The sequence below is a fragment of the Alligator mississippiensis genome, chromosome 4 (genome assembly GCF_030867095.1).
Source record: "Alligator mississippiensis isolate rAllMis1 chromosome 4, rAllMis1, whole genome shotgun sequence".
NCBI lineage: Eukaryota > Metazoa > Chordata > Crocodylia > Alligatoridae > Alligator > Alligator mississippiensis.
In genome coordinates, this window is record NC_081827.1 from 168,520,447 (window position 1) to 168,546,984 (window position 26,538).

At 43.6% G+C, this 26,538-nt stretch overlaps 1 protein-coding gene across 3 annotated transcripts in view; it reads left to right on the forward strand.

Moving 5' to 3' along the window:
* The first annotated feature begins 5,280 nt into the window (after nucleotides 1-5,280).
* Nucleotides 5,281-26,538, forward strand: part of IGF2BP1 (insulin like growth factor 2 mRNA binding protein 1) — a 94,476-nt gene continuing 73,218 nt past the window's right edge. The window contains exons 1-2 of one of the 3 annotated variants that reach the window (XM_059727039.1): nucleotides 5,281-5,923; nucleotides 7,275-7,335. In XM_059727039.1, the coding sequence (XP_059583022.1) occupies nucleotides 5,749-5,923; nucleotides 7,275-7,335 (236 nt within the window). In that variant the 5' untranslated portion in view covers nucleotides 5,281-5,748. The remainder of the gene's footprint in view (nucleotides 5,924-7,274; nucleotides 7,336-26,538) is intronic. The other 2 variants (XM_006277902.4, XM_006277903.4) reach the window with 2 other exon arrangements.

The window sequence follows — 26,538 nt, forward strand, 5'->3', positions numbered from 1 at the left end:
AGTATTTGCTTTTTTTTTAACTGAAGCACTTAAATGTTTATGAAATGTCCAGATCTCCAGGAAAGCTTCAGCCCTAACCATTTCCATCTTAAACACTAGTTCTCTTTCATGCTGACTTGTTTCCACATTTGGATCTCACACATCTCACACTTAAGTGCCCTTTCACAGAGGGAAAAGTGTATTTTTGATCTTTTACTGTGGTATCCTGAATGCTTTATTCCTGTGTTTTGACACAACGTTACTTAAATACATAGATTTTATTTAAAGATGTTCACAGAATCAGTGGAAATTAAGCTAATTCACATCTCTATTTGGTTCTCAAATCTAACTAATCATTTCAGAATTAATTTTATTTTGAACAACTTCATCAGAACCAGCTGAAATCAGCTGAATCGTCTGAGATGAGAACTAGTCATGAATACTTTTGATGTAATATATAACATTGAACAAAAGGTAGTTTAAGCTGTGGTTCTAGTTATAATAAAATGAAATACATTATAGTGTTCCTTCTTCCTTTCAATTTGAATTGTCTCCCAAACATTATGACTACACATGCCTTGTATTCAGATTAATGTTAAGAGTTGACCTATAATTGAAATGGATCATTTCAATTAATATAATTTAAATGGATCATTTTTAAAAACAAAAAACCTTATTTCTGTGCTTTATATACTTTAGATGTTATTCAAGACTCTCAGCACATATTTGTTAGGTGTTACTAAACACATACTTTCAAACTTGCTGATTTAGATTTTTCAGAATTCTAAGTGTTTTTGAAACTATATTAATCTTACACAAACAAAATTAATTCCTTTATCAACAACTGGAAAATTAAATGAAGGAATGTAGAGAAATTTCTGTTTTTAACTAATTCTTGTTTGCTACCAGTGTACCATAAAGGTGATTTCAAGCACAAATAATTTATTGTTGTTAATCTGAAACAGAAAATAGTAGACTAATTATATTTTCTCATATTAACCCCATATTTTGCTGAAATCCCATGAGTCTTTTTTGCCAGCTCTTTCAATTCTCCTCCCAAAGGAATTTTTCTAAAAGTTTAAGAAATATTTGATATTTGTACTGGAAAATACATTGTAAAAATTCAACAAGAATCAATTTTTTGCCTGATCAGAAGATGTCAGTATAAAGATAAGGCTTTTACTAAACCATAAGCAAAAACTGCAAGCTGATGTAAAAGAAAAAGACGTACAAATTTTCCCTCAATTTAATGTCCAACCAATATACAAAAAAAGCAACTCTTCAAAGTGACTTTAAAAGTGCAACTTTGTTTAGAGAAATACTGAAAAAGGCCACAAACTTATTGATAAAACTAGTGCTGCTATTCATCTAATAAAAACTGTTGCTTATCATAGCATTTTCATTAACATTTCCCTTTTGGATTTTTGTTGCAATTGGTAACAGCTTTTAACTTTCCAAAAGCAAAAAATATTTCCCACTATAGGTTTTGTGTGTTTTGGGGGTGGGGAGGCTGGGTTGGGGGCAGGGGGGAAAGGAATTTTTCCTACAAGATACTCAGTTGGGATATGGAAGAATTAAGAATCAAGTTTAAAATGGTGTGACAGTCTTCTCTCACCATCTTCTTTAAGTGAATGAATACAGGTCTATTTTCCCCCCAAGTAGATCAATGATTTAACTGCTTCTTCTGTTTGCATTCTCTAAATACCTTGCATCTGGAATGCTCCAAGGGGAAGTCGTTTGACTGATACTCTTTCTTGTTTCAAATCTAAATTGAAGACTTCCCTCTTTGTTTGGATTGTTTTTAAGACTGGTTTCCTTAACTTAATTATTGCAAAGATTCTGAAACATGAAGAGTGGTCCCTGTAAATTAATAAACTATAACAAAAGTATTGTACCAAGTTTTGCTATAGATCTAAACCAAGCAGTGATCAAAACAACTCATTTATTTAGACTTGGGCACATTTGTCCACGGCATATTTCCGTGTGTGTAAATAGGTGAGCATTGCAGTTTTCAATTTAGTTGCAGAGAAGATTTGAAAGGCATTTTCTCTGCAATAGTAAGTTTCTTTAGAAATTTCAGAGCTCTGTTCTTTTCACCTGTAAATTTCAGGCTCGAATTACAAACTGAATGCCTCAGTAACATGAATATGGCCACAGCAGTTCCCTGCAAAGACTGCTCTGGTGAATTTAGTTTGGGACTTTAACAAGAGGTAGTAAGGGCAGCTAGGAGGTTGGTAACAAAACTTCTTGTGGTGAACAGCATCTGCATGTTTTTTTTTAAATCAGGGACCACAAGAAAATAGAAACTGGTTAGTATGCAGTGAAAAGCACAAATAATTTATCGTCTTAGAATCTTTAAAAAAAAAGATACTTCTCAATTCTCTTTAAGTTCTTAACTATCAGTGGCATCCAACACACACACTTTGTTAGCTGTAAGTGTAAATCACAGGAAATGAACACAACTTGAGTGGTTTAAACTTTATTTACTAACAAACCGTGAAAGCAATCTTTAATACAACCCCCCCCCCAACTATTTAGAAACATTTTAGAAATTAATTAATGTAAATATGGAACCACATTTGAGGGATAACCAAATCACCCTGGAGTGTATGTTAGTAGTGCATGTATCATTTTAGTGTCCAGAAAAAATCAAGCCAGAAGCCAAACACAAAAATCAAGCCTCCAAATAAGTACTTAGAAGAAATTTACTACCCTGCAGAAGGGTTACCAAGGGGAAAGGAAATGTAAAGTTAGCTTGTATATCAACGTTTCTGACCGATTAAAATAATACAGAAAATCCTTAACTAAGCAGTTTCCAGTTGAGTTTTACTGGAGGAGTTAAAACAGCTACAATGTTACTCACATGTGACTAGATTTCTTTCGAAACAGAATCAACAATAACAACAAAATCTCTATCTGTATCCTCTGGTGGAAAAAACAAACCAACCACGTGTTAGTAAATGTTACTGGGAACTACTGTAGTTAAATACAATAAAGGGAAGAAATGTGTCTATACTAATATTGGGAGTTTATAAACCATGTGTTGACTGTCCAGAATGTATTAATAACCCATCGGAAAAGGACCACAGGCTTTTTTTCCCCTTTTCTTTTCTTGAATGTCCATTTCAAGCAGTTGTGCTTGGGGGCTTACAAAGTCCAGCTATCTGGGTGAAGAATTAGCATCAGCGCGGCCGGCCCCACTGCTCTGCAGCCTGCAATTGTGCATTATATTATTATGATGCTTATTCTTTAAATGCTGCACGTCTGAGAAAGATCCCAGGCAGAACTGCTCTGCTCCTACTTTGCCCAATCCTCAGACATGAACAACCTGCTGCGGGAACTCGCAGCCCCTCCACGGGTAACGCGGCACAAGCAGCCTGCAAAGAAATCGGTTTATTCCAGCCGGTTAGAAACACTCTCACACACCATTTGGCCAACAGATTCCAGTGGGCTCCCCCGCCCCTTCCCCTGCAGCACAAACCACCAAGCTCCCAGTTGTACTGGGGAGGCATCAAGTAGGCTAGATCCCAGCTCAGGGAAAGGAAAGGGCCAAAGTTTTGCTTTTCTTGGGACAACTGGTGCCTCTTCGGGGACGTCTTCTCTGCTGCCTCTGGAAAGGGATTGTCAATGATTCCTTCACAGCCCCCCCCCGCACTCCCTCCCACCCACCCTCCTTCCTTCCTTCCTCCCTCCCCCTATGGATTTCCCTTCTTCCCCTGCTTTAATGACTGAGCTGACCTCAGAACAGGCTATTCTAGGAGCCGAAAGAGATCCACCCAGCGCAGGGACTGAGCTCACGAGATCATGGACTCTTCCCCTTGCCACACACCCCGGGAGACAATGAAGGCTTGCAATCCCCTTCCCCAGCCCTCTTCTACAAGGAGGGGGGGGGGGGCCGTTGCCATGGGGGGGAGGGGTTAGCACTTTGGCGCTGAACCCCGCACTCCCCCCCCTTCCATTCATGAAATCCAGCCTGCGCTCCTCGTGACCCAATGGACCCAAGTGGATACTCTGGGCCCCCCCCCCCGCTTCTTTAGAGGGGGAGGTTTTTTTTCTCCCCCCCCGCTCCCCACTGGAGGATGGGGAAGGAGGGACATGTGGCTAATTTTACACCGATCGCGAGCCTAAAAATAAAAGTCTCCCGAAAAGGCAGGCTGAGAATAGAGGCACTGCAAGAAGGGGGGGTGGGTGTGTGTGTGTGTGTAGAGTGGGGGAGGGTCCAGCCAGGCGGGTGTCCATTGCCGTGCACCGAATCGTAGCCGAGCCGCGAAGGGCAAGACCCGGGGGGTCCCGTCCAGCCGCGGCCACGAGCTGCAGGATGGCTCTGCGCCGGGCGCGGCTCCAGCCCCTGCCCCAAAGCCCGGCGCGGTGGGGGGGGCAGCCCAGAGCAAACCCTGCCCCTGGGGGAGCGGAGAGATCTGGGCACGGCTCCGCTCCTCTCCCCCCAGCACACACACGCACAGGGGAGCAGAGCGCCCTGCCATGCCAAAGTGTGCGCTGTGCGAGTGGGAAAGGGCTTCATTCATCCTTCCCTCGACAACGTGGTCTGGGCAAAAAAGGGGGCTGCGCCGTGCGGAGTTGCCGGAGCCCGATCTCCCTCCTTTGTGCCTTTTCTCCCTCCCCCCAGCCCAGCCACCACCTCCAGACTTGAGGGCTTCTGGTGGAAACAATGAGCGAGGGACACGTTTGCCGAGAGATCCCAGGGACCCATCCCAGCCCCAACCCCCCCACGAGCTGATCGATGCCTGGGTTTCATTGTTGTGCTCCCTTTTTCTTTATTGATCCCTGCACCCCACCCCGCGTGGTCCCAAACTGAAACTTCGCCTCTCTCGCCCAGCCCCACGGTGCGCCTGAATCCGCATTTCCTTTGATGAAGAAGTTTACACCCAGCAAAGGGAAGAAAAAAAAAAAGCCCATTCAAGCACTTGGAAGCCATGGGGGGAGGGGAAGCAAGAAGGGGAAGGGGAAGGGGGTGGGGGGAGCGCAGCCAGGATGGGGGTGGGTGGGTTTGATCGCGGAGGGAAGGCTGAGTTGGAAGAGGGCAGGGTGGTGGGGGCGGAGAGGGGGTGGGCTGGCATGAGGCCGGTGGAGAAGGCACCGAGACGTCAAGGCAGCCCAGGGGGGGAATGGTAAATAAAATAGTATTAAGGGGGAAAAAAAATAATAAGAAAAGGAATAAGCGAGGTGCCCACTCCCCCCGGCGGAGCGCGCCCCTCCTACTGCAGGGGCTGGTCCGTGTGCACGACCACGTGGCTTCCTCTTGCAAACATTTTCACTCATTTTTTCAGGTCGATTTTATTTAGAGGCGGTGCCAGGCAGGCTAAGAAACGTCCTGTGACATATGAGTGCGACTCAAAGGAGTTGGGGGGCTGAAAGAAAAGCGGCAGCACTTCCCCAGCCCGCCATACCAGTTGAACCAACCAACTCCCCCCATTGAGCCTGAAACAAGGAGAGCCAGCTCGGTCCCCCCCTCCCCCGGCCCCTCCCCGGCAGAAAAGCACACAACTTGCCTCCCCAGTTGGTGGACTCCAGTTGGAACTGGGAACTTTTTCTTGTCTTTCCTCTCGTCTCCCCCTCTCCTTTCTCTCCTTCCCCCTCCGGGGCTGAGCGGTGGCTTTTTTCCTCCCCCCCGCCCACCCCAACCCCGCTCATCTCTTCCGAGAGAGAGAAAGCAGAAAAGTTTCTCCCGCACTCTGCCACACCGCCCCCCCTCTCCCCTCTGACAGCCCCCCCGCCCCCCCACCGCCCTCCCCAGCTCCGGGAGCCACCATGAACAAGCTGTACATTGGGAACCTAAACGAAAACGTGACTCCAGCAGATTTGGAGAAAGTCTTCAATGACCACAAGATCTCCTTCAGTGGCCAGTTCCTGGTGAAATCTGGCTATGCCTTTGTGGATTGCCCTGATGAGCAATGGGCCATGAAAGCCATCGAAACTTTTTCTGGTAAGCAGATTATCTCTCTCTGTCTCCCCCCCCCTACGCCCCCCGGCCCCGCTCCCCCCGGCCCCCTCTCCTCCTGGGGCTGCAGCAGGAGCCGGAGCATCGCGACGGAAGAAAGGGATCCCGGCGGCGGCGTGGAGCGGGATCGCGGCCCCCTCCCACCCTCCTGCTCATGGTTCCCCGAGTTCGTCTCCCTGCTGAACGGCCACGGCCCTCCCATTCCGCGTCCATTCCCAGGGCCTCGCACGGATCCCCCCGGGGCTGGGGGAGGCCCCCCGGCCAAGTCACTCGGGGGGAACCTGGCCTCCCCGATCCACTCCCCCTGCCTTCCAAAACAGAGAAAGAAATACACGAAGAAGAAGAAACATAATAATCATAATAAAAAAGGAGAAGCCCTTGGGAAGGCGAAGGGCCAGACCGATCGCTCTCCTCCCTCCCCGGCCTGCAGCCTCCCCAGAGAGCACCCCCTCCTCGGCATGCGAGCCCCTGGACCCAGCACCCGGGCTGCCCCCTTCCTCCAGTGTGGGCGATCATTCCACCCCCCCCCAAATACCCGCCTCCCCTCCCCCCTTGCAAGCAGCACCAGGCCTTTGGGGTGCCCAGGCGCCTGGCCCTCCACTCTGCCCCCCACCCCAGGCCAGTGGGGCCCTGGCGAGTGTCGGGGTCCCATCGGCAGGAGGGGTGGTGGGCTTGGATCTTGGCCATTTTGATTTGAAACTGGGTTTCCTGGGGCATGTGATGTGTGTAGTAGCGCGAAGGTCGCCATGCTGTTCTCAGAGAGAGAGAGAGAAACTACTAGGGAAGCAAATACATTTTTGATTCTCCCAAGATCTCCCAAACTCCAATCCACACCCCCCACCCTATTTTCTCCCCCCAAAAGCAGCCGATCGCAGAGCACGTCTCTCCGTTTGCAAAGGGGAGGCCCATTTCTTCTCCTGAGTCGTATTTTATTATTATTGTTTTTAGCCCTTGCATGAGAAACGTGCCCCTAGGAGTCCTGGAAAAAATGATTTTTTTTGCCCCCCTTTTATTAATCTTAAAATGTAATTCCTTTTTTTTTTCTTTCTTTCTCTGGAGCATGCCTCTTCTCAATACACTGAGCAGTATGATAAGGAATTAAATGTTCCTGGGCAACATTGTCCTGGCAGCTACACACCACTCCCTCCCAGTCCTTCCCAGTTGGAGGCCAGTTTTATATTTAATAAAGTGCACTTGCAAAAGGACCAGAAAATGTATTTTTGTGTGCAGTCCAGCATCATTTGAATTAAAATGCAAGGTTTCACATGAGAGAATGTTATCCAAGTCTTTCTGACCCCCCACCCAGATTTAAAAAAAGGACACATTTTGTTTTTAGGGAAAGTGGAGCTACATGGAAAACAGCTAGAGATTGAACATTCAGTTCCTAAAAAGCAAAGGTAATACAGCATTTTAATTTCTTTTATTTTTTCCCTGTTGAAAAATAGCTAAGGTAATGATAAATAAAAATACCAGCCCAAATACGTGCATGTGAAATTAGATGTGATATAGAGGTTTGGGGGACTTGAGATGTGCCCCAAGCTAGGCACGAGTCAGTGCTGATCTTCTTTATGTGGGTTTTTTTACATTTATTTTTTAAAGTTACTTTGTAAGTAAGTTTTAAGAAATGATTACAAATGATGCAGTAGTTTACTCAAGGTGGTGTATGACTGAGATCTGTTTTTAGGTTTCCAATACATGTGAGGCCAGAAGTTCTCTCTCGCTCTCTTTTAAGCTGTATAGTTTCCAGTTAGTTTGATCACTTTTCTTTTTCTTTCTTTCTTTTTTGTTTTCAATTATAACATTTAATAAGGTAAATTTATTTTTTTTTAATAAGGACTTGTTTGAATATTTCATGCAGGGAGTGTATTTTAAATAAATTGCAGGGAGGGAACTGGTTGTACTGGAGAACTCTTACTGAGTGGTCTGTAATGATTTCACTTGCCTTATTTTTGCTTTAAACAGAAAAATAGAGTCTTTCTGTTTTTAAATGGATGCTATTTCTCCAGCTAGATTTTAAAGAAGCGTACAGTCGAGGTCTCCATGCCCTTGGCCTTTTGTTGAGGGATCCTCTTGTGTTAAGGAATTATTCTGGCTACAATGTAGATACTTTGCAGTTTAGGGGAAGATACCACACAGAGGAGGAGAAATCCCCAAATAATGAATGGCAATGGCTTTTTAGAAAAAAAAAAAGTATTTTCTCCACCTCATTGGGAGCAGGAGATTTGGCCCAAGATACAAATAGTCCACGTTGAATTCTAGCAGAATCTATAGTACACTTCATCCACGTGATCAGGCAGTTACTTCAGCAGCAGAGCAGAAGGGAGGTGGTGAAACAGATCATTTATTGCCTGTTTTCCCTTCTTTAGGATTGACAAAATATATCAACAAGGCACTAGTGACATCTTACAGGGAAAAGCTAGGCCTGAACCATTTGTTGGGCTTTTAAACTTTCTCACCAATTTGCTAGTTCAAGCCCAGGGGCTGAAAACTGGATCTTCTATAACACATTATAGGTTAATGAGACCCAGAAGGTTTAGCTCCAAACCAAAAATCTAATAATTTCTTATCAAATATTTTAGCAACAAGACCCATCTCATGTATATAGACAATCAATATTGCTTGTTACAGTGTTCAAAGACTTGCTGTGGTTTAAATATCAATTGAATGGAATGTTATTGGAAAGGCAATTACAGTATGAAAGGTAACATAATAAAATCGAAAAAGTCTGATTTTTTTTTTCCTTAGCACTGCTAGAAAAATCAATAGGTGAATACAGTAGATTTTGAGATATTTCTTAGTTCATTTATCCTAACCTTTTTTCATACTTTCTTAATAATAGCAAAGGAGAAATTATACTGAAAGGTAAACATTTCCTGACTGTGTATTTCAAACAAATTGTGATTTAAACTTTATAATAAGTGGAATCAAACTTAAGGTTAGTTAGCAGATTTCAGGGAGACACAGGAGAAATAAAATTAATTACATACAGATCCTAAATTCTATGGCGTGGTGTGTTTTTATAGTTATATATACCCCCATCTGCTTTCTTTAAAGCTACAGGAGCCATTTTTGATGTTGACTTTCTCCCTTAAAGTGTTTTATTTGAAGTAGCTTTATTAGTACAAGACTGTGATGTTTCTCAGGTTGGATACATTCATTTATCACTTGATTTTTTGATAAAGTTACACTGTCTTGATTTCCTAAGACAGACTTGTATTTCTGTTTTCTAAATGTGGCCTTAAAATGTTAATAGATTTAGGAAGTTAACTAAAAAAAAGAAAAAAAAATGTAAAATGATGATACACCATCTAATAAGATTATTTTTGTCTAAGAGTGAGGTGATGTTAGTGGCTGTGTTTCTAAGTGTTTCCTTTTTTCTGGTTGTTTTGGGACTGGATTTTCCAGTCGAAGGACATACAGAGCAGGAAATAGTTAATTAGGTATGATTAACAAGGATTCAGATGTTGTTAGTATAATTTTTAAAAAACCTGATGAGACACAAACTTTGAAGCATAGAAACTTAGAAAATGAAGCCACATTCACTCATGTGCTTTTCAGAGAGTTTTACAACTAAAATGTTGACTTGTTGCTTAGATCTCTTTTGTTACAAGAACTAAAACTGATAAATGCTAAATAAGACTAAAGTTGATGTGTTTTGGAAATTAATATATTTCAGGAAACTGCATATCACAGTTAGTTCTTTCTTGATTGTTTCTTTTCTTCTTATAAAATGTGTCTTCTCTTCTCATCCCTAACAAACATGAATTAAAATATTGAGAATGTGTCAGTGTTAGATGTGAGAGAATTGCTGGAGTACATTTGTGCAAAGTGTAAGAGAGTTACAAATTCATTAAGAATAATTTAATTAAATGGCTTCTACCAGGATTCTCTGAGAAATCTTCAAAACTGCTTATTCTGTTGATGTTGATTAGGAAATTATTTTAAAGAAATATTTAAAAAATGTTACGCAACATAGAAAAAAACCCATTCATGGGTAGTAAATGTATTGTTTCATTGTTTGGCATTCATATTTTAAAACACAGTTATATTAAAATTGTTTAGGTTAAAAATGTCTCATTGCCATTTTGAGAAGGACATAGAAAGTTTAGGAATATTTTTTTTAAAAGGGTGCAACTTTCCGTGTTAGTGAGAGGGCAACTCAAGTTTATATAAGAAAATTAATAAGTTAAAAACACTCTGGATTAAGAAATATTTAGGAGGGTAGATCTGTCTGAAACTGAAAAGACTTAAGGGGATAGAATTTGAAAGAGAGAGAGAGAATGAATGAATAAAGGGGGAGGGGAAAAAAGTAAGTGAATCCATCAAGCAAACATTCCAAATATGAGGAATGTGGAAGTGAGTAGCCCAGAGAGAATGAAACTTAGTAATTGGGGGAAATAGTGAATATGGCTGATAACAGCCAATATACTTAAAACTAAAAGGACATATATATACAAGGTATTTTTAAGTCAGGATAACATAAACAACAGGTCCAGTTAGAAAAAATGTGTCCCAAAACCCCAAACAGAGGTAGGAAAATAATTACAGGCATATTTAGTGTGTTATGAATTGATGTGGATATACATGTATCTAGTTTATTTGAGAGCTGGTGTATTCCCCCCTTTCCAGGCTTTGTTTCAAGTTAATACATGTGCACACTTCAGATATGTTATTTTGTCTATACACAATCATATGCCTAATGCTTTCATAACGAAATATTGTAAGAAGTGATAAAATGTCTGGTGTGACTTCTTTCTTCTAAATTGTTAGTTGAAAAAATGTCTCTTGCTAGCTTTTATTTTCTCAGGTTTGCAAAAATTTGTTGGAAAAAGCCATTAATTTAATTTAAGAAAGCTTCCTGAATTCTGGGGCAAATTCAGTTTAAATGCATTCTCAAGTTTATTCACTTCCCCCTCAAACAGAAACAATTAGCTTTTATTAAAAAGGTGCCGTCTTCATTGCTGAAACATTAGCATTGCTTACACCAGGGTTTGAAAATTAATATATGTGAGAAAGGAAGAGGAAAAAAACAACCTTGCTATGTAAATATTTAAAGATAATAATTCAGATCAAATTTTGGTTATCTTCATAGTTTTGTTTGGACTTGGACATGTGTACCCAGAAAACTGGTCCTTTAAGAATAATTTTGGACCCTATTTGAAGTAATTTGTAAACCTGTTGGTGAATTCCAGCCATGAAGGACAGACATCATTTGTCTGTTTCGTGTTCTTCTGTAGTAAATTCAGATTAAAAATGTAGATCATCTGGGGTGTGCATCATTTTTTAATATAACTGGAAAAAGGAATAACTGCAACAAATTGCAGTTAGACACAATTAGAAAAGAATTGGCTTAGTCCCTGTTTGTGAGGCGGGGCTAAAACTGGCAAATGTGCACAAGAAGTTACCACCTCACTGCAAGCTTTCTAGTCTCGAGTTTTTGAGCCAATGAAAAATGAAGACCTGTAGATGCCCTTTGTTTGGAGTTTGATGGGATTTCTTGTGAAAGGAGGGAGAGATGAGTTCTCAACACAACATCTGTAGCAATTGCTTAGGACTGAATCAGATTCTCCAATGGCGATTTCTTTTGCTTTTTCTCTTTAACTGAAACCATTAAAGAAATAAACACATAAATAATAATAGAGTTATCCCCCTTTAAAAAGTCACAGCTATAGGAATATAAACATGTAAAAAAAATAGTTCCACCCAGCATCCCCCAAAAGATACAGAGAAGTTAATGTTTTCCAGAATGTGCCAGTCAGTAGGATTTGGGAGAGTTCAGAAAGCAAGAGAAGCTGTGGAAGAATAACATGAGTTAGGCTCAGTGTTTGAAATTCCAGAAACAGAAAGAGTCCCCTTGTGGGAGTGGTTGTTAGTAACTGAGACCACCTGCCTCTAGTAGTAGTTTACAAGTTTGCTGGCTTTATGAATGGAAGGTGCCTCCCTCAGTGACACCGAGAAACATTTTCACCCTGTGTTATTAATGATGCCATTGGTTTTACAAAACAGCCTTTGTGGAACTTTAGAAAACCTCAGCAAGTAGATGTTGCTTTCACAAACAAGAGCCTGGTAAAGAGTGTTATGACGAAGGAATGATGCATATGGAACTGTTTTAGTAGTAGTCAGTGATTCTTCATTCTTGTAACTTAGAGAGAGTGATGGAGACTTTAAAAGCAATGAAAACAGCTGAAACTTTTGGACGGAAGTTCCTTTAAAGACCAAGTTACTCACAGAAATGATCAGGGTTGTTTTCTTATCTAGCTAAGGTTAAAATCTCAGCACGCACTAAGTAACCAAGTTTCATTTTTCAAAGGTGACTTAGGCACTTGGGTGCTTAACTTTAATACTTAGGCTTCTAAATCACTTCAGCACCTCAAAAAAATGCCCCCATATTACCAGCAACCTCTATTTAGTCTCTGGGTTGACGTATTTACTCTTCAAACAGGTAAAAGGAGTTCATAGTCTGTGGAAGTAGAAGCAGCAGAAATGGAAGTGGTGAGAGATCTATATATCTTCATGCTGCCAGATCCTTTATTAATGCATTGCCTTGAGTCGTCTTAATTCTGATTCTGCCAACTTTTGGTTTAAAAACAAAAGTAGGAATGAACAGAGGGGATCTTCCTTAAGAACAGAGCTTAAAAAGAAGCACTTAACAGGGAAAGTCTAAACAAGTTTAAAAAGAGAGGGAGATGGACCAGAGAGAAAGATAGGAACTGTCTTACAGGATCATTTCAGGAGTGACTAATCTGTTGTCCTGTTCTGACTGTGACTAGTATTAGCTGTTCCAGAGGGAAGTGTAAGTAGCTCTGCAGAAAGCAGTTATGGAATAGTTAGCTCACAGGGAATGTTTCTTCCTAACCTTAGAGTTAGAGATTGGATGCTCTGGAGTGTGGGAGTTTATGCTCCTTTTCAAAGCCCTGGTGCTTTTTTTATCCTTAAAGTTCTGGATGTTCCCCATGAATGTGAGATCCTCTTGTGAACCCAGCTTGGAAACCCTTTTTTTAGACTGTGAAACTTGCTAGTTAAGTCTCTACAAGTTCTGTGGCTGGTTAGTATAGCAAACAGTATGAGACATAGATCCTTTCTTGAAAGGGTACCACTTGATGTTGTTTGGGAGTTTATTTCTGAAACTCCTTAGAATCAGAGCTCAGTCAGAGAACACGGGGAAGTGAGTTGCCTCTAAGTGTGTTCTGTTCCCTGGTAAGATGATCAGCTGTGATAGACTTTAGCATTGGGACTTGTCACCCCCATTCTCTCCAGTAGATTTGTACCCATTCCCCTGCCCCAGCTTTGACATTCAGTATAGTTCTAGGAGTGGAGAAGATCTAATTCAGCCCCAGTCAAAAAAGGCTGTTTATTTCTAGCCCGTTTCCCTCTCTCTAGTGTCCATGTGAAATGTGATTACTTGCCTACCTGCGAAAGTTAATGTAAGGTGGCATTTTAAGCTGTTACATTTAAACCCACTGAAAACTTATTCTGGTTCAAGTCTGGTTTATAGCCACTTCAGACAATTTTTAATCAAATTAGGCTCAGTTTGTACAAGGCAGTTTTAAACTGCAAGTGACTGTCCACCCAGAGGTTTTCACTGGTTTAAGCAAATTGGTTTCAAAACTGGACCTTAAATGAGGTCAGCTTTATCCCAAACAAAGCCAGAGGATCAGTATCTCTCAGTATCTGGGGGGCCTGATTCTGCAATGAGCAGAGTGTTTTCCTCCTGATCAAGCAAAGCACATGTTTTATATTTAAGCCTCCATGTGCTCCCACTGATTTCAGTGGGACTTTGTATGTGCTGTGCTTTGGATCAGGGCTGGACCACTGAGCCCCTTGCAGGCTTGGACCCTAACTCACTTGGTTCAGCCTCCTTTTGCCTCCCCGCCAGCTGAGGCCAATGCAGAATTTTTCCCTGTTGTCTGTTTCCTAGTATCTGTTTCAAGGTGTCTCAGCTGAGGGAGGGCTTCCTCAGGTTATCCTGGGAGAAAAGCTTTGAGGCACGAGGCATATCGGGCTTGTGATTCCATTGCCTCACCGGTCCAGATGGGAATGGGACACAGTAAGATTTTTAAAAAGCTCTCAAGTCACTCAGGATCTCTAGCCCCATTTTAATCTGTGACATGGGAGCCCACGTGTCCTTGAAAGCTAGTGGGGTTTAAGTTTCCTAAGCCTAGCCTCTGAAAATGTTGCCTCCATTTCTTATTTCCGCCTTTGAAAATCCCCTCCTGGGCCCTCTGCTGTTCCTCCCTTTGCAGTTGCCATGGATTTTCCCTGCTCCAGCTTTCTTTACAGCCCACCACATGGGGGCTTCTCCAAAAGGGCTTGTAATAAAATCTGAAAAGTGGAAGACATTTTATGGAGATTCCTGATGGAGACAACTGCCCAGGAGGCGAGCAGGGAGCTGGGGGAGGGCTAGCTCTTTGGAGATAGTCACACACAGAGCCAATGCAGCAAAGATGAGGAACAGGAGCAGGAGGTGGTTAAAATGATACCTTTGGCTAGCACTAGTTCAGAAAAGCCTAGCCAGGCTAGCACTAGTCCAGAAAAGCCTAGCCAGGTTTGTGGATGCTGGCACAGCTTCCATTCAAACCCAGTCTCTTGTATAAGAGGGGTAGATCAAGGCAGTGGGGTGGAGAGAAAGGAAGAGTCAGAGCTAGTCTCAAAAATTCTCACGAGCCCTCCTGCTCCTTGAGGAAATGGGTCATTTATTTTAATGTAACTGACACTTGTGAGCCATGACGTGGTCAGAGCTGAAATTTCACACTTTTCTGGCTACTGTAGTTGTCTCGTCAAAGTGCATAAATGTGGGTTTTTTAAACAAAAAAATGCATGCTTCCCCATGCCAGATACTGATGGGGTTTTCAAAGTGCAATCCAGCAGGTTAAGTTTAAACTCAGTACGAATACAATAAAAGCAGCAACAACCCATGCAGTGGGAGCCACTTACGTCTGGCAAAACTCCATGGATATTGCAGTGAGATGCAAGTTCTGAGTTGTCTTGGTGTGTCACAGAGGGTAAACAGCACTTCAACTTGCAGTTAAATTGATTTGTGGAAGAAAAGCATGTGTTTCTCTGAAGACACTCCAATACTATTATTACCTTTTATGAAGTCAGCAGCCTAGATCCTGTGTAATCGGCTGCACTATAAGATCCTAAGAGGCACAGGGAAGTAGTAACCTAGAGCCAAGTTTTGAAGAGAGATCAGGACCAGATTTTCAAAGATTTAGCTCCCATTGAAGCATCTCATAAAGGCTCCATTTTCAAAAGTGATTAGAACCCAGTGTGTTGAGCACAATGGATAATATAACCAGTTACTTCCCCTTCTTAGATATGCCCTCAACCAGGGCTTTGAGCAGCTTGGAAAACTCTTCAGATTCTGTACTGTACCCTAAAAGGAGTCTATTTTAACCAGAGTTAGTAGAAAAATGCCTTGTAGGAGATGAGGAATTTAGTTGCCAATCCTTTTGATTGGCAAAATCAGTAATGATGGAGCCTACCCCAACTTCACAGGGAAGGCTGACCCTTTCATGTCACTTCTGTTACTTTCCCTTCCACTTTTCAATGAAATGTTGCCTTTTGAAAAGAACAAATATCCTGTAGAGCCCTCCCCTCCTTCCTCTCATCAGTTGGGAGCAGCCCTCGTACCAGAGCCCAGCAGCCGTGTTTAGGTGTGTACATCTCTAGCAAGTGCTAGGAGAAGGGGGTAGTAGATTACTGTGGACAGTTGACTCCTAAGTTCAATTAAGTCTTACCCTTGCAAGGCACCCACAAAGAAGCACATGCTGGGTTGGAAGAAGGGGGTGGAGAATTTATTCCATTCTCTCAAAGTTGTAATGCAAAACTTTGTAAAAATCAGGCAACTCTCTAACAAGAACCTTTTGGAACATGGAGAGAAGCAAGTTTATTGCATTTGGGCTACACATGGCTAAAGCTTCTGACTCATTCCTTTACACGTGGACTTAAAAGCAGGGCAGTGTGCGTGGCAGTTGTCTACTGCATCTTATTTTCCTTTCTAAATCACTCTTTCCATCTGCATCCAGCCTATCTCCTAAGATAACTTCTCCCACACCCAGGGATAGTTGTAGCGGTGAGCAACCAGTTTAATTTTCTGGTTCCTGAGGCCATAGTATAGCCTCATTAGGCAAAGCTGATGGTGGCAAGAAAGAGGGGTCCACACAAGGCTAATGTTGGCTCAGTGGCCACAATCCATGTGTATCTATCTATCTGATTTGGTACTGTGGGATACAGGAGTCTTGTTGGTCTGAAGATGGGGATGTTTTCAAGCTGTTTAAACAGGATTACTATTTTATTGACCCCAGAAAATGTATTACATTGTTAATGCAATTAGCTTTTTTTGGCATGGTGTTTACAAATTACCACTTCAGTCGCTATTATTAAAGTAGTGGTTCTCAACCTCGTTAAACTCAAGGCACCCCCTGGAAAATGCCATCTCTTAGCTTATATTCTTTTTTTTTTTTACAGCAAAAAACTCAGAAAGCCCACACTATGGATGACACTATGAATTTATGTTTGAAAACTCTGGGTTTATCTTGTGAACCATGTGTAGGTGTTTGTACCTCTAAAGGTGCTAATATTGTGCAGCACCCCATGGCACCCTTAATAGGGTCTCACACACCCCAAAGTGCCCTAACACCCTAGATGAGAGTCACTGTTCTAAAGACTTGTCAGACTTGCTGGAAACTCACAGAATTAAAAGCTCCTTTCAGATAAACATTTTTGATCCAAAAAATTGGACCATCTCAGGTTTGGGTTGGGTGGGAGCTGGATGATAACTCAGACCCACAAGTGCCAGAAAAAAAATGTTTGGAGCCAGAAGTCAATAATCAGGCAAAATGCCCATTGACTTCAGTTAGTTTTGCATGATTAAAGGCTGTAAGATCAGGCATTTGGAATACATTAAATGCAACCAGCAACCCACAATGAAACCAAGTCCTTACATTACTACACAGTAAAAGTTGAATGTTCAATCCCCAGATGACCAAAAATGCAAGACAGACAAAGATAACTAAACCGGATAGGGGCCCAATCCTGATATAAGACCCTTGTGATGTTGTTGATTTCAGTGGAACTATTCTTGATTTCTGTTGGGGGAAGTGAAAGCAGAACTGTACCCAGTGGTTGCGTTCAGACAAGCACAGCCGTGCAGTATGTGGCACCGCAGACCCATCTGCGGTGCCACATACCACACATTCAGGTGTTCTCTGCACTGCAAGGGGGTCCAAAAACCCTGCGCAAATAAAAAAAGCCGGATGACATGCGGGGGCAGCACATGCCATCCAAAACCAGAGCCTGGCCTGCTGGAGCCATGCTCCAGCTGTCGGCCAGGCTCCAAGCAGCAGGATTGCCTCTGCTGAAACCCCAGGAAGTCCCCAGGACCACAGGTAAGGCTTCTGGGGCCAGCCCAGTGCTGGCCCTAGCCTCCTCTACCCCTGCCCGGGGTAATCTGCTGTGCACCAGAGGGCACGTGACACAGGCATTCCTCGGGGGCAAGTAACAGCGGCCAGCGTGTTTTTTTCAGAACACCTATTTTATAGTCCTAATAGCTTAAATAAGAGAGCCTGCATGGGGCTCACAGTATAGCTCAATCACAGGGTCTTTGTGAGAGGAGAGGTTACTTTTTGTCAGAGAAATTTTGTTCATGTGTAAATCAAATGCTTAACAATGATTGTCATATAAAGTTGTGCATTAAGGCTCAGCTTCTGGAAGCAATGTACAGATGTACTTCTTTTCAAGCAGGTGAGTATTTCGATTGAAGTTAATAGGACTACTCTCATGCTAAAGTGAGACTTAAATGCTTTGCTGAATCTGAGCCGTAATGCATAACTTTATATGACAGTCATTGTTCAGCATTTCATTTATAGCTGAACAAACACCATTTATCAGATAACTGTTGCTTATGGAAGAGACACAAGGAGACCATAGTTGCCTTATCCTCCTTTATCTGAGAGGGGTGAATCATGTATAAAATTTTTGATACTAATGATTAATTGAATGATTCTCTTTGATTGATTCTTGATGGGTCAGATACATCATAAGATACTGTTTTCTGCATCCTGCTTTGGTAATCATGCGGACCTGCCTGCCGTGTGTATTTGTACAGTGAAATGTTATATTCGGTTTCCTCAAATATGATCACATGCAATTTCAAAATATACTTTATACATACATTCATGCCACATGAACAGTTGGGAAAGGTGAATAGGAACTATGGCACACAAGGGTCTGAAGGGAATTATCTCAAAAAGAAAAATCAGAGCAGCTACTGAGGCAATAGTGTGCAGGATTTGCCGAATAGCAAATTGAATTAAAAAAATACTGCTAGGGACGTGCTAATGTCAATATTTAAATGACTCTGCTTGGGCTAAGCTATTTCCCTCTTAGTGAGGTGAAGAGGCAAGAAGTAGAAGAGTCCTTTGCTGCCATGTCAATGGATATGGCATTGTATAGACAAGAGCCTAGGAAACTGGGTCGCCCCCATCCTCTCCTCCCTCAACCTCTCTGTCTTCTACTGCTAGTTCAGTCCCAGTGAAAGGCTGGGGGTATTTCACCCACAGTGTTGTTCGGCCCTACTCCAAGCCAGCTTAGACAATGCAGTGGTTAGAGCACCAGCAGCTGGTCTGCATTAGTTGTTGACAGGCAGAGCTGAACTGAGTATAGTAACGATGGGAAGTTTTAAGGGGGAGGAGAAAGCATCTGTATCCATATTAGCTTCATTAAGTTTGCATTAGGATGGCTGAACCTTCCCCACAGAGGCAGCTATAACAGTTACTGATTGTCCAGTTTGCAGACTGGCCATGTTTACCATGTGGCAGAAACAGGGGAGCTCCAAAGCCTCAAACCTGAAATGTGTTGAATATTCTTTGTGATAATTTGGGCTGCTGCTCTACCAAGGATCCTTAGTCATCAACCAGGAACCTGCCACATTAGGTGCTGTACAGACACAAAACATAGAGGATTCTCCCTGCTATAGAAAACTTTCCGTTTAAAAAATGACTACAACTGCATCTGCACGATAAGTTGCAGGGACAGAGATCAGCAACTTTTCTCTCAGCTCTCTTGCCCAGTGGTCTTTTCTGATGATGAAGAATTTAAGGTTTAATTGCTTGATCTACTACTTTGCTTCCTGCTCCCTGCCCAATCTGCTGCAGTGCTACCTGCTTCTTCCTCTATTTGCCATGTGCCACACACAAAGGCTGCCTGTGACAGGTGTGGCTGGCCATCCCTATTATACATAGTAGCTAAGCACGCTCAGATTAGGGGTGGTCCAGAAATGGCCAGATAAAAACATATACATGTATCCAGTATTTTATTTTTTTTTGAGAAGGGCTTGACATGAAGAAGATTGCCTTGTTCTACATATAACTCGTTGTTTTCCCTTCACACTAATGAAGACGAATCAATGCTTCATTTCAACATTCAAGCATCGAAAATGTTTAGTTATTTGTATTGCCCCTATGAGTGTTTTGAGGACCGTTAAAGAGCCGTGCAAAAATACCAGCCCCACAAACACAACCCCCACTCCTTGGAATAGCTAAACAAAAGAACATCACCCATTGAGGGCTTTATTTCAGTTCCCACCAGCCCCAGAATATTTTGCCGTCTCTCAGAAAATGGATTCAGATCCTTATCGTCAAATTTGCATTTTTTTAAAGCAAACCAAATGATACAGACAACAGGAAAAAAACTTGCTGAAAGGCTTAGGTCCTGTGGCTTGCAACGAAGACCATTCATAGAACCCATCTTGTTACATGTCTCCAGCTGAGGGAAGACCAGAGTTTTTAATGCCCCATCCTGTTACCCAGCATGCGTCTCACCCAACACAGAATTACAATAGAGCTGCTAGAGGGGACTCCATTTCCCAGCATCCCTGCTCGCCTGGAGCTCAGAAGAAGGCCAGGGGAGGATTGCCAATACATCTCTGAGTCATGAAATCCCCGTCTCTGGTCCTCATGCTAGAGTGAAGCAGCGAGGTATCATTTTGATCAGACCCAAGTATGCTTCCTGGAGACTGGTTCTTTCAGGGAAGGAATTCTTTGTCTCAAAGGAGGAAGAGTCTCATGTGAAATCGGTTGGGGTGCTTTATTTTGAAAAAAAGTCTTTTTTGGGGGGCTTAGAGTATTGGTTAAGTGTTACTTTTTATATAATACTTATATAATACGGTTTATACTTTATCAAATGGTTTATTGTCATTGCCTAGCTTTTAAAATTGGAGATGACTGAAATTGTTGCATTAAAGCATAGGTTGATAAAGAGTGGCTTTTAGACCAAAATGAACTTTTCTGTGGGAGATTTTAGTCCTTTTTTGATGAAAAACCCAAACTCAATTTCTTTAGTTTTTGTGATTATTTTGTTTTTGCCTTGCTTTCACTTTTTCCTTTCCTTTTTTTCCTTTCTCCACTCTTTTTTCCAGTGGAAATAAGAGGGAGATCTAGGATCTATTTTTAATCAAAGCTAGTAAAAAAAAAAGAGAAACTATTTTCCACTAAATATTTCAAAAGATATTTCTTGGGCGTACAGTATGGAATTTGTCCAAAGATTTTGTCTCAAGCTTCCCTGATTGATGCACAGTTTCAGCAATTTCAGTTTGAGTCTTAGGAAAAGGATCTTTGCCCCTGTGTTAAGATCAGGAAATGTTGTAACTTCTGGCTTCTCAATAGATTTAGAGATTTTTTTTTCAATTTATTTGATCCCTAGAGGCTTGTCTGCTTTCTCAACTATTGCACAGGTTTATCTTCAGTGGGTAGAAAATAGATAAATTTGCATTGGTCCATATTTTTTGTGGACATTCTGGGTGCATCTACACGATGTTCCTACAGCACAGCGCAGCATGGGCGATTACTGCACCATGTGCGTAGCAGAGGTGTGCTATACCAGTGGAGCATAGCTGGCGATCACATGTAGACACACGTGATCGCTACGTCACCACAGCGCACCATACGGTGATGGTAGCACATTGCTACGTCACCATAGGGCAACATGCAGACATGCCCTCTTGTATTCATTTTAAGTTGATCTGTATTTAATTTGTGCCTACTTATTCACCTATACAAGCAAACCCCAGCAAACAAGGTTTAAGTGTCCGCAGCATTGAACTAGTCTCTTTGAATCTATGAAATCAAACTTTAGTTAAATTTAGGCAACTTCATATATAGACCAGCCCTGAAACACATCCTTCTCCATCCTCACAGCTTTCCTAATCTCCTATTCCTTTCTCCACCTACCTTCTGATGCCCATGTGTCGATTAAGAAAACCTCAAAAAGTATCAAGGATTGGGAATCATTTTGCTTGTTTTCCCCAGTTACTTGCATTTGCATTTGTTGTCATCCAGCTCCTGACACTGCAGATACTTTCATCCTCGAACCCTATATCATAATTATTTGTACTGTAGTGGGGGCCAGTATTCAGACTGTTTTTTTAGGTGTCTATCAATGCTTTTGATTTCCAACACCCCTGTATTGAGCTCTGCAGTCTTGAGGGCAATTCACTTTAGTCATATTAGGTTTTTGGGATTTCTGCACAATCCATAGAAAGTCTTGGGAGGATCCTAAATGTGATTCAGGTCTAGCTGCTTACATATAGAGAATGGGGAGCAATAGGTTCCTTCCAAGCAGAGGCAACCTGAGCGGGGTGCGGGGCTCAGGGCAAATCAGGCCATGCAGGCCCCCACCCGTGCTCTGATCCCAGACCCGAAGAAGCTGCAGCCTCCATCAGCGGTGGTGCTAATGGCGGTGTTGGGGGGAGGGGATAGCAAGCAGCCGGATGTGGAGCCACTGCTCTGCCCAGCTCCACACTGCCACTGCTCCACCCGGCTCTGCAGGGTCCCCCAAAGCGCGGGACCCAGGGCAGTCACCCTGATTCGTTCCCCCCAGGAACGGCCCTGCTTCCAAGGGTGGTTACTGAAGCTCAGAGTCACATAAAGGTAGGAAATGCTAAGCACAGAGGTATGTTTGAACTCTTGTTCGTCTCCCTGATGGTGCCTGATTGAAAATTGTTCATTGGGGTCTCTCTTTTCTTTTAGGTTACAATCTCTGGTCTAATTTCTGAGGATAATTGCTTAATGGTTTAGGAGATCAGCACCTTCACTACCACATGCCTATCTTTTGCCAAATAACCTACTGGTTACAATGTGCACTAAGAAAATGGGTCCATATCCTTCACAATCAATATAAAGGACCAAAGCATTTCCCAGATCAGTTTTGAGTTAAGGATTTTATGTATCACAGAGACTTCCTGGTTCTTAGCTGTAACAGGTAGGAATCAGGGGCTTGAGTGGACTGGGAAGAGCTTCTTTCTCTGTGGGATTTTTAACTGTGACACATGTGAAACCAAGTGCAACTTGATCAACCCTGGCAGGCAAAGCTTGAATGTGACTCGGATAATTATTAGATACTCTGGAAAGACTGCAGGTAGTTCTGTATGTACTGCAACCACTTTAAATTACTGCTGATGTTTCGTGTGGACTGCCACACTTTGTTGACCTCATATTTGTAGGTGTTCTTAGCCCCCTGGAAGTGCTTTTTCAACTCTGTTGAACTTGATGCAAATGGATGCATAGCTCAGATGCTGTGGACATGCAGGAAGCCTCGGGTAGAGTAGGGTCAAATGAGGACAATAACCATAATTTGTGAAAAAGGGCTGTGTTGTGTAGAGCTGTGATCTGCATTGTTAGAAGCAAATTCTACCTAAGGAAGGAGGGAAATTCATCCTTATGATGACTGAAGAAGCACTATAGATAGCATTGATCCAAGAGGTGGTTGCCCCAGTTCATTTTGCTATTGGACGGTGGACAGTAGATCATGGAGAAGTGGAGTTTGGCCTTTAGGAATTTGAAGGGTTCCTGCCAAAACATGGAAGAAACAGTGGCCCTTGATCCAAAAAAGATGCCTTATGGAAATCCGTAGGTGCTGAAGGCATGTTCCACAAAAAGTTAGGCTATCTTTTTACTGGAGGAGAACCCCTGGTCAGGAATAAAATGGGTCATCGTTGTGATTAAGTCAACTACAAGCCAGATTGTTGTACAGCCCTGTGAATGGGCTAGTCCATAACACTCTAGGGACAAATGCATATATATTACCTAAATGGACCACAACAAATTGATCTAGCACATCTCTGAAGATGTTGTTTACACAGTGCTGGAATGTGGCTGGTGCATTACAAAGGCCGAATGGCATGACTAGATAATTGGAAATTTCTATACCAGGTGTTGAAGATCATCTTCCATTCATTCCTCTCATGGATGTGGGCCAGGTTGTAGGTTCCCTAAATGCTGAGCTTGCCAAAATCCTCTCAGTGCATGCTGTTTTCAGTAATTTATTGTTAAGGGGTGGAACAGGGGTTGTCAACCAGAGGTACATGTACTCCTGAGGGTACTTGGGAAGGCCCCAGGGAGTATGCAGTGGCGGTGCGGAGAAGTGGGGGTACTTGGGAAGTATGCCACTGCCTGCTGCTGTGTGCTGCCACCGTGTGCCACTGCTGCCTGCCGTTGACCGGCCGCCAGGGGACCCCCTCCCCCGCTTGTCAACTGGTTGCTGCTGGGAGACCCCCACCCCCGCTCGTCCAGGGGGTACAGTCCAGGAGGGATATCCATTCCAGATTGTGGCATTTTTTTAATGTCCTTTAAGAGCTAGTGGTGTTGCCCAGTCAAGGGCTTTACCAGTCAACAAGCTGATTATGTGCTCTACCTTGATCCTACCAATGGGATATAGGTGTGGGGATAGCATGAACCAAAACAGCACTGGGCATCACCAGATCTCTTTGAGCAGCAGTACTGTAGGGGCTGAGGCTGTGGGGTGTGTCAGATTTGTGAACAGGGTAGTGTTTCACCTCTGCAGGTGAGCTACCTGACTTTACAGACCCTGGACAGTGTTCTGCAGTTCACTGGGTGAGACATGGGCATCTGTCAGCTTCATACCCATGGCAGGGTGATAAAAGAAGGTTCCCTTCAAAGGGGGACAGATTTTTTTTTGGTTTGCTCAAGCAGTCAGAAATGAGGCATGGACAGTTCAGAGCCAGGATCAGAGCCATTGGTCCAAGCCAGGTGAAAGAGCAAGGTCTGAAGAATAAGCTACAACCAGGAACTGCTGATACTGGAGTCAGGGAACCAAGAAGTAGGAAGATAAAACCAAGCAAGGTTGAAGCAGGAGTCTCTGCAGATACAAACTGTGATCAGAGCTGGATAAAAGGGTAGGTAGAGCCTGGGACGGGAATGGGAGACAAGCCTTAGCATTAGTGGGGTCACTCAAGGTGTTTCATAGTTTCATAGTAGGTACGGTCGGAAGGGACCTGAGGAGATTGTCAAGTCCGACCCCCTGCCATGGGCAGGAAAGAATGCTGGGGTCAAATGACCCCAGCTAAGTGATTGTCTAGCCTCCTTTTGAAGACCCCCAGGGTAGGAGCCAGCACCACTTCCCTTGGAAGTTGGTTCCAGATCCTAGCCGCCCTGACTGCGAAGTAGTGCCTCCTGATATCCGAGGGTACTGAAGACACTGGCCGACGTCACTGCACAGCCACTGGCGGGAATATTTGAACACTCACGGTGCATGGGCCAGGTCCCGGAGGACTGGAAAAGGGCCAATGTGGTCCTCATTTTCAAGAAGGGGAGGAAGGAGGACCCGAGCAACTATAGGCCAGTCAGTCTCACCTCCATCCTTGGCAAAGTCTTTGAAAAAATTATCGAGGCTCACATTTGTGAGAGCCCGGCAGGAAAAATTATGCTGAGGGGAAACCAGCACGGGTTCATAGCAGGTAGATCATGCCTGACTAATCTAGTCTCTTTTTATGACCAGGTTACAAAACACCTGGACGCAGGAGTAGGGGTTGACGTCATTTACTCAGACTTCAGGAAGGCCTTCGATACAGTATCCCACCCCATACTGGTGAACAAGTTAAGAGGCTGTGACTTGGATGACTACACAGTTCGGTGGGTGGTGAATTGGCTAGAGGGTCGTACCCAGAGAGTCGTAGTGGATGGGTTGGTATCAACCTGGAAGGGGGTGGGCAGTGGGGTCCCGCAGGGCTTGGTCCTTGGACCGATACTCTTTAATGTCTTCATCAGTGACTTGGACGAGGGAGTGAAGTGTACTCTGTCCAAGTTTGCGGATGACACAAAACTGTGGGGGGAAGTGGACATGCCGGAGGGCAGGGAACAACTACAAGCAGACCTGGACAGGTTGGACAAGTGGGCAGAAAACAACAGGATGCAGTTCAACAAGGAGAAATGCAAAGTGCTGCACCTAGGGAGGAAAAAAGTCCAGCATACCTATTGCCTAGGAAATGACCTGCTTGGTGGCACGGAAGTGGAAAGGGATCTTGGAGTCCTAGTGGACTCCAAGATGAACATGAGTCGTCAGTGTGACGAAGCCATCAGGAAAGCTAATGGCACTCTATCGTGCATCAGCAGATGCATGACGAACAGAACCAAGGAGGTGATACTTCCCCTCTACCGGGCGCTTGTCAGACCGCAGTTGGAGTACTGCATGCAATTTTGGGCACCGCATTTCAAGAGGGAAGTGGATAACCTGGAGAGGGTCCAGAGAAGGGCCACTCATATGGTTAAGGGCTTGCGGGCCAAGCCCTATGAGGAGAGACTAGGGCACCTGGACCTTTTCAGCCTCTGCAGGAGAAGGTTGAGAGGCGACCTTGTGGCTGCCTGTAAGTTCATCATGGGGGCACAGAAGGGAATTGGTGAGGCTTTACTCACCAAGGCGCCCCCGGGGATTACAAGAAATAATGGCCATAAGCTAGCAGAGAGCAGATTTAGACTAGACATTAGGAAGAACTTCTTCACAGTTCGAGTGGCCAAAGTCTGGAACAGGCTCCCAAGGGAGGTGGTGCTCTCCCCTACCCTGGGGGTCTTCAAGAGGAGGTTAGATAGGCATCTAGCTGGGGTCATCTAAACCCAGCACTCTTTCCTGCCTATGCAGGGGGTCGGACTCAATGATCTATTGAGGTCCCTTCCGACCCTAACATCTATGACATCTATGATATCTAGCTTGAAGGAGACATGTTGACCACATGGTCACCAGCAGTCTGCTCAACCCTCTCACAATGGACTTTGAGGAAGAGGCATGGTTGTATAGGGATAGGGCTTCTTGGTAGAAATAGACTGGCTTGTTTACATGATTTTGGGATACAGTTCTACAGCTACATGGGTTCACTGGTCCCTGCTATCACAGTTGTCTTTCCCCTCTTGACCCTGTCCTATTGATCTTATCTCTGGGATGAATTCAGTGCTGTCAGCACAAGTTAAGCATGGTTTCTGTGTGCCTACCAGTACAATTTAGGTACCTCAACACAAAACGTTGAATTGCAAGGGAGCCTAGGTGGGAACTAGGCACCTAAGCCTGGGGTTGGCCCATGGATTGGATCCATTCCACTGATCGATTCTATCCTGCCTGCAAAGATAGGGCTTCTGTGGTGCTTTGGCATGTGTATAGGGCTTCTGTGGCTTTTTGGTAGTGGGAGGCCTCATTCACACAGACATCGGACAGTGGCCACTGCTAGGTTAGAAGGGCTGGCCTGCATCAGACTAAACTCTGTGTCTTTGGCCCACTACTGCCAAAATGTTCTCAGCCTCTGTCTTAAGCCTCTG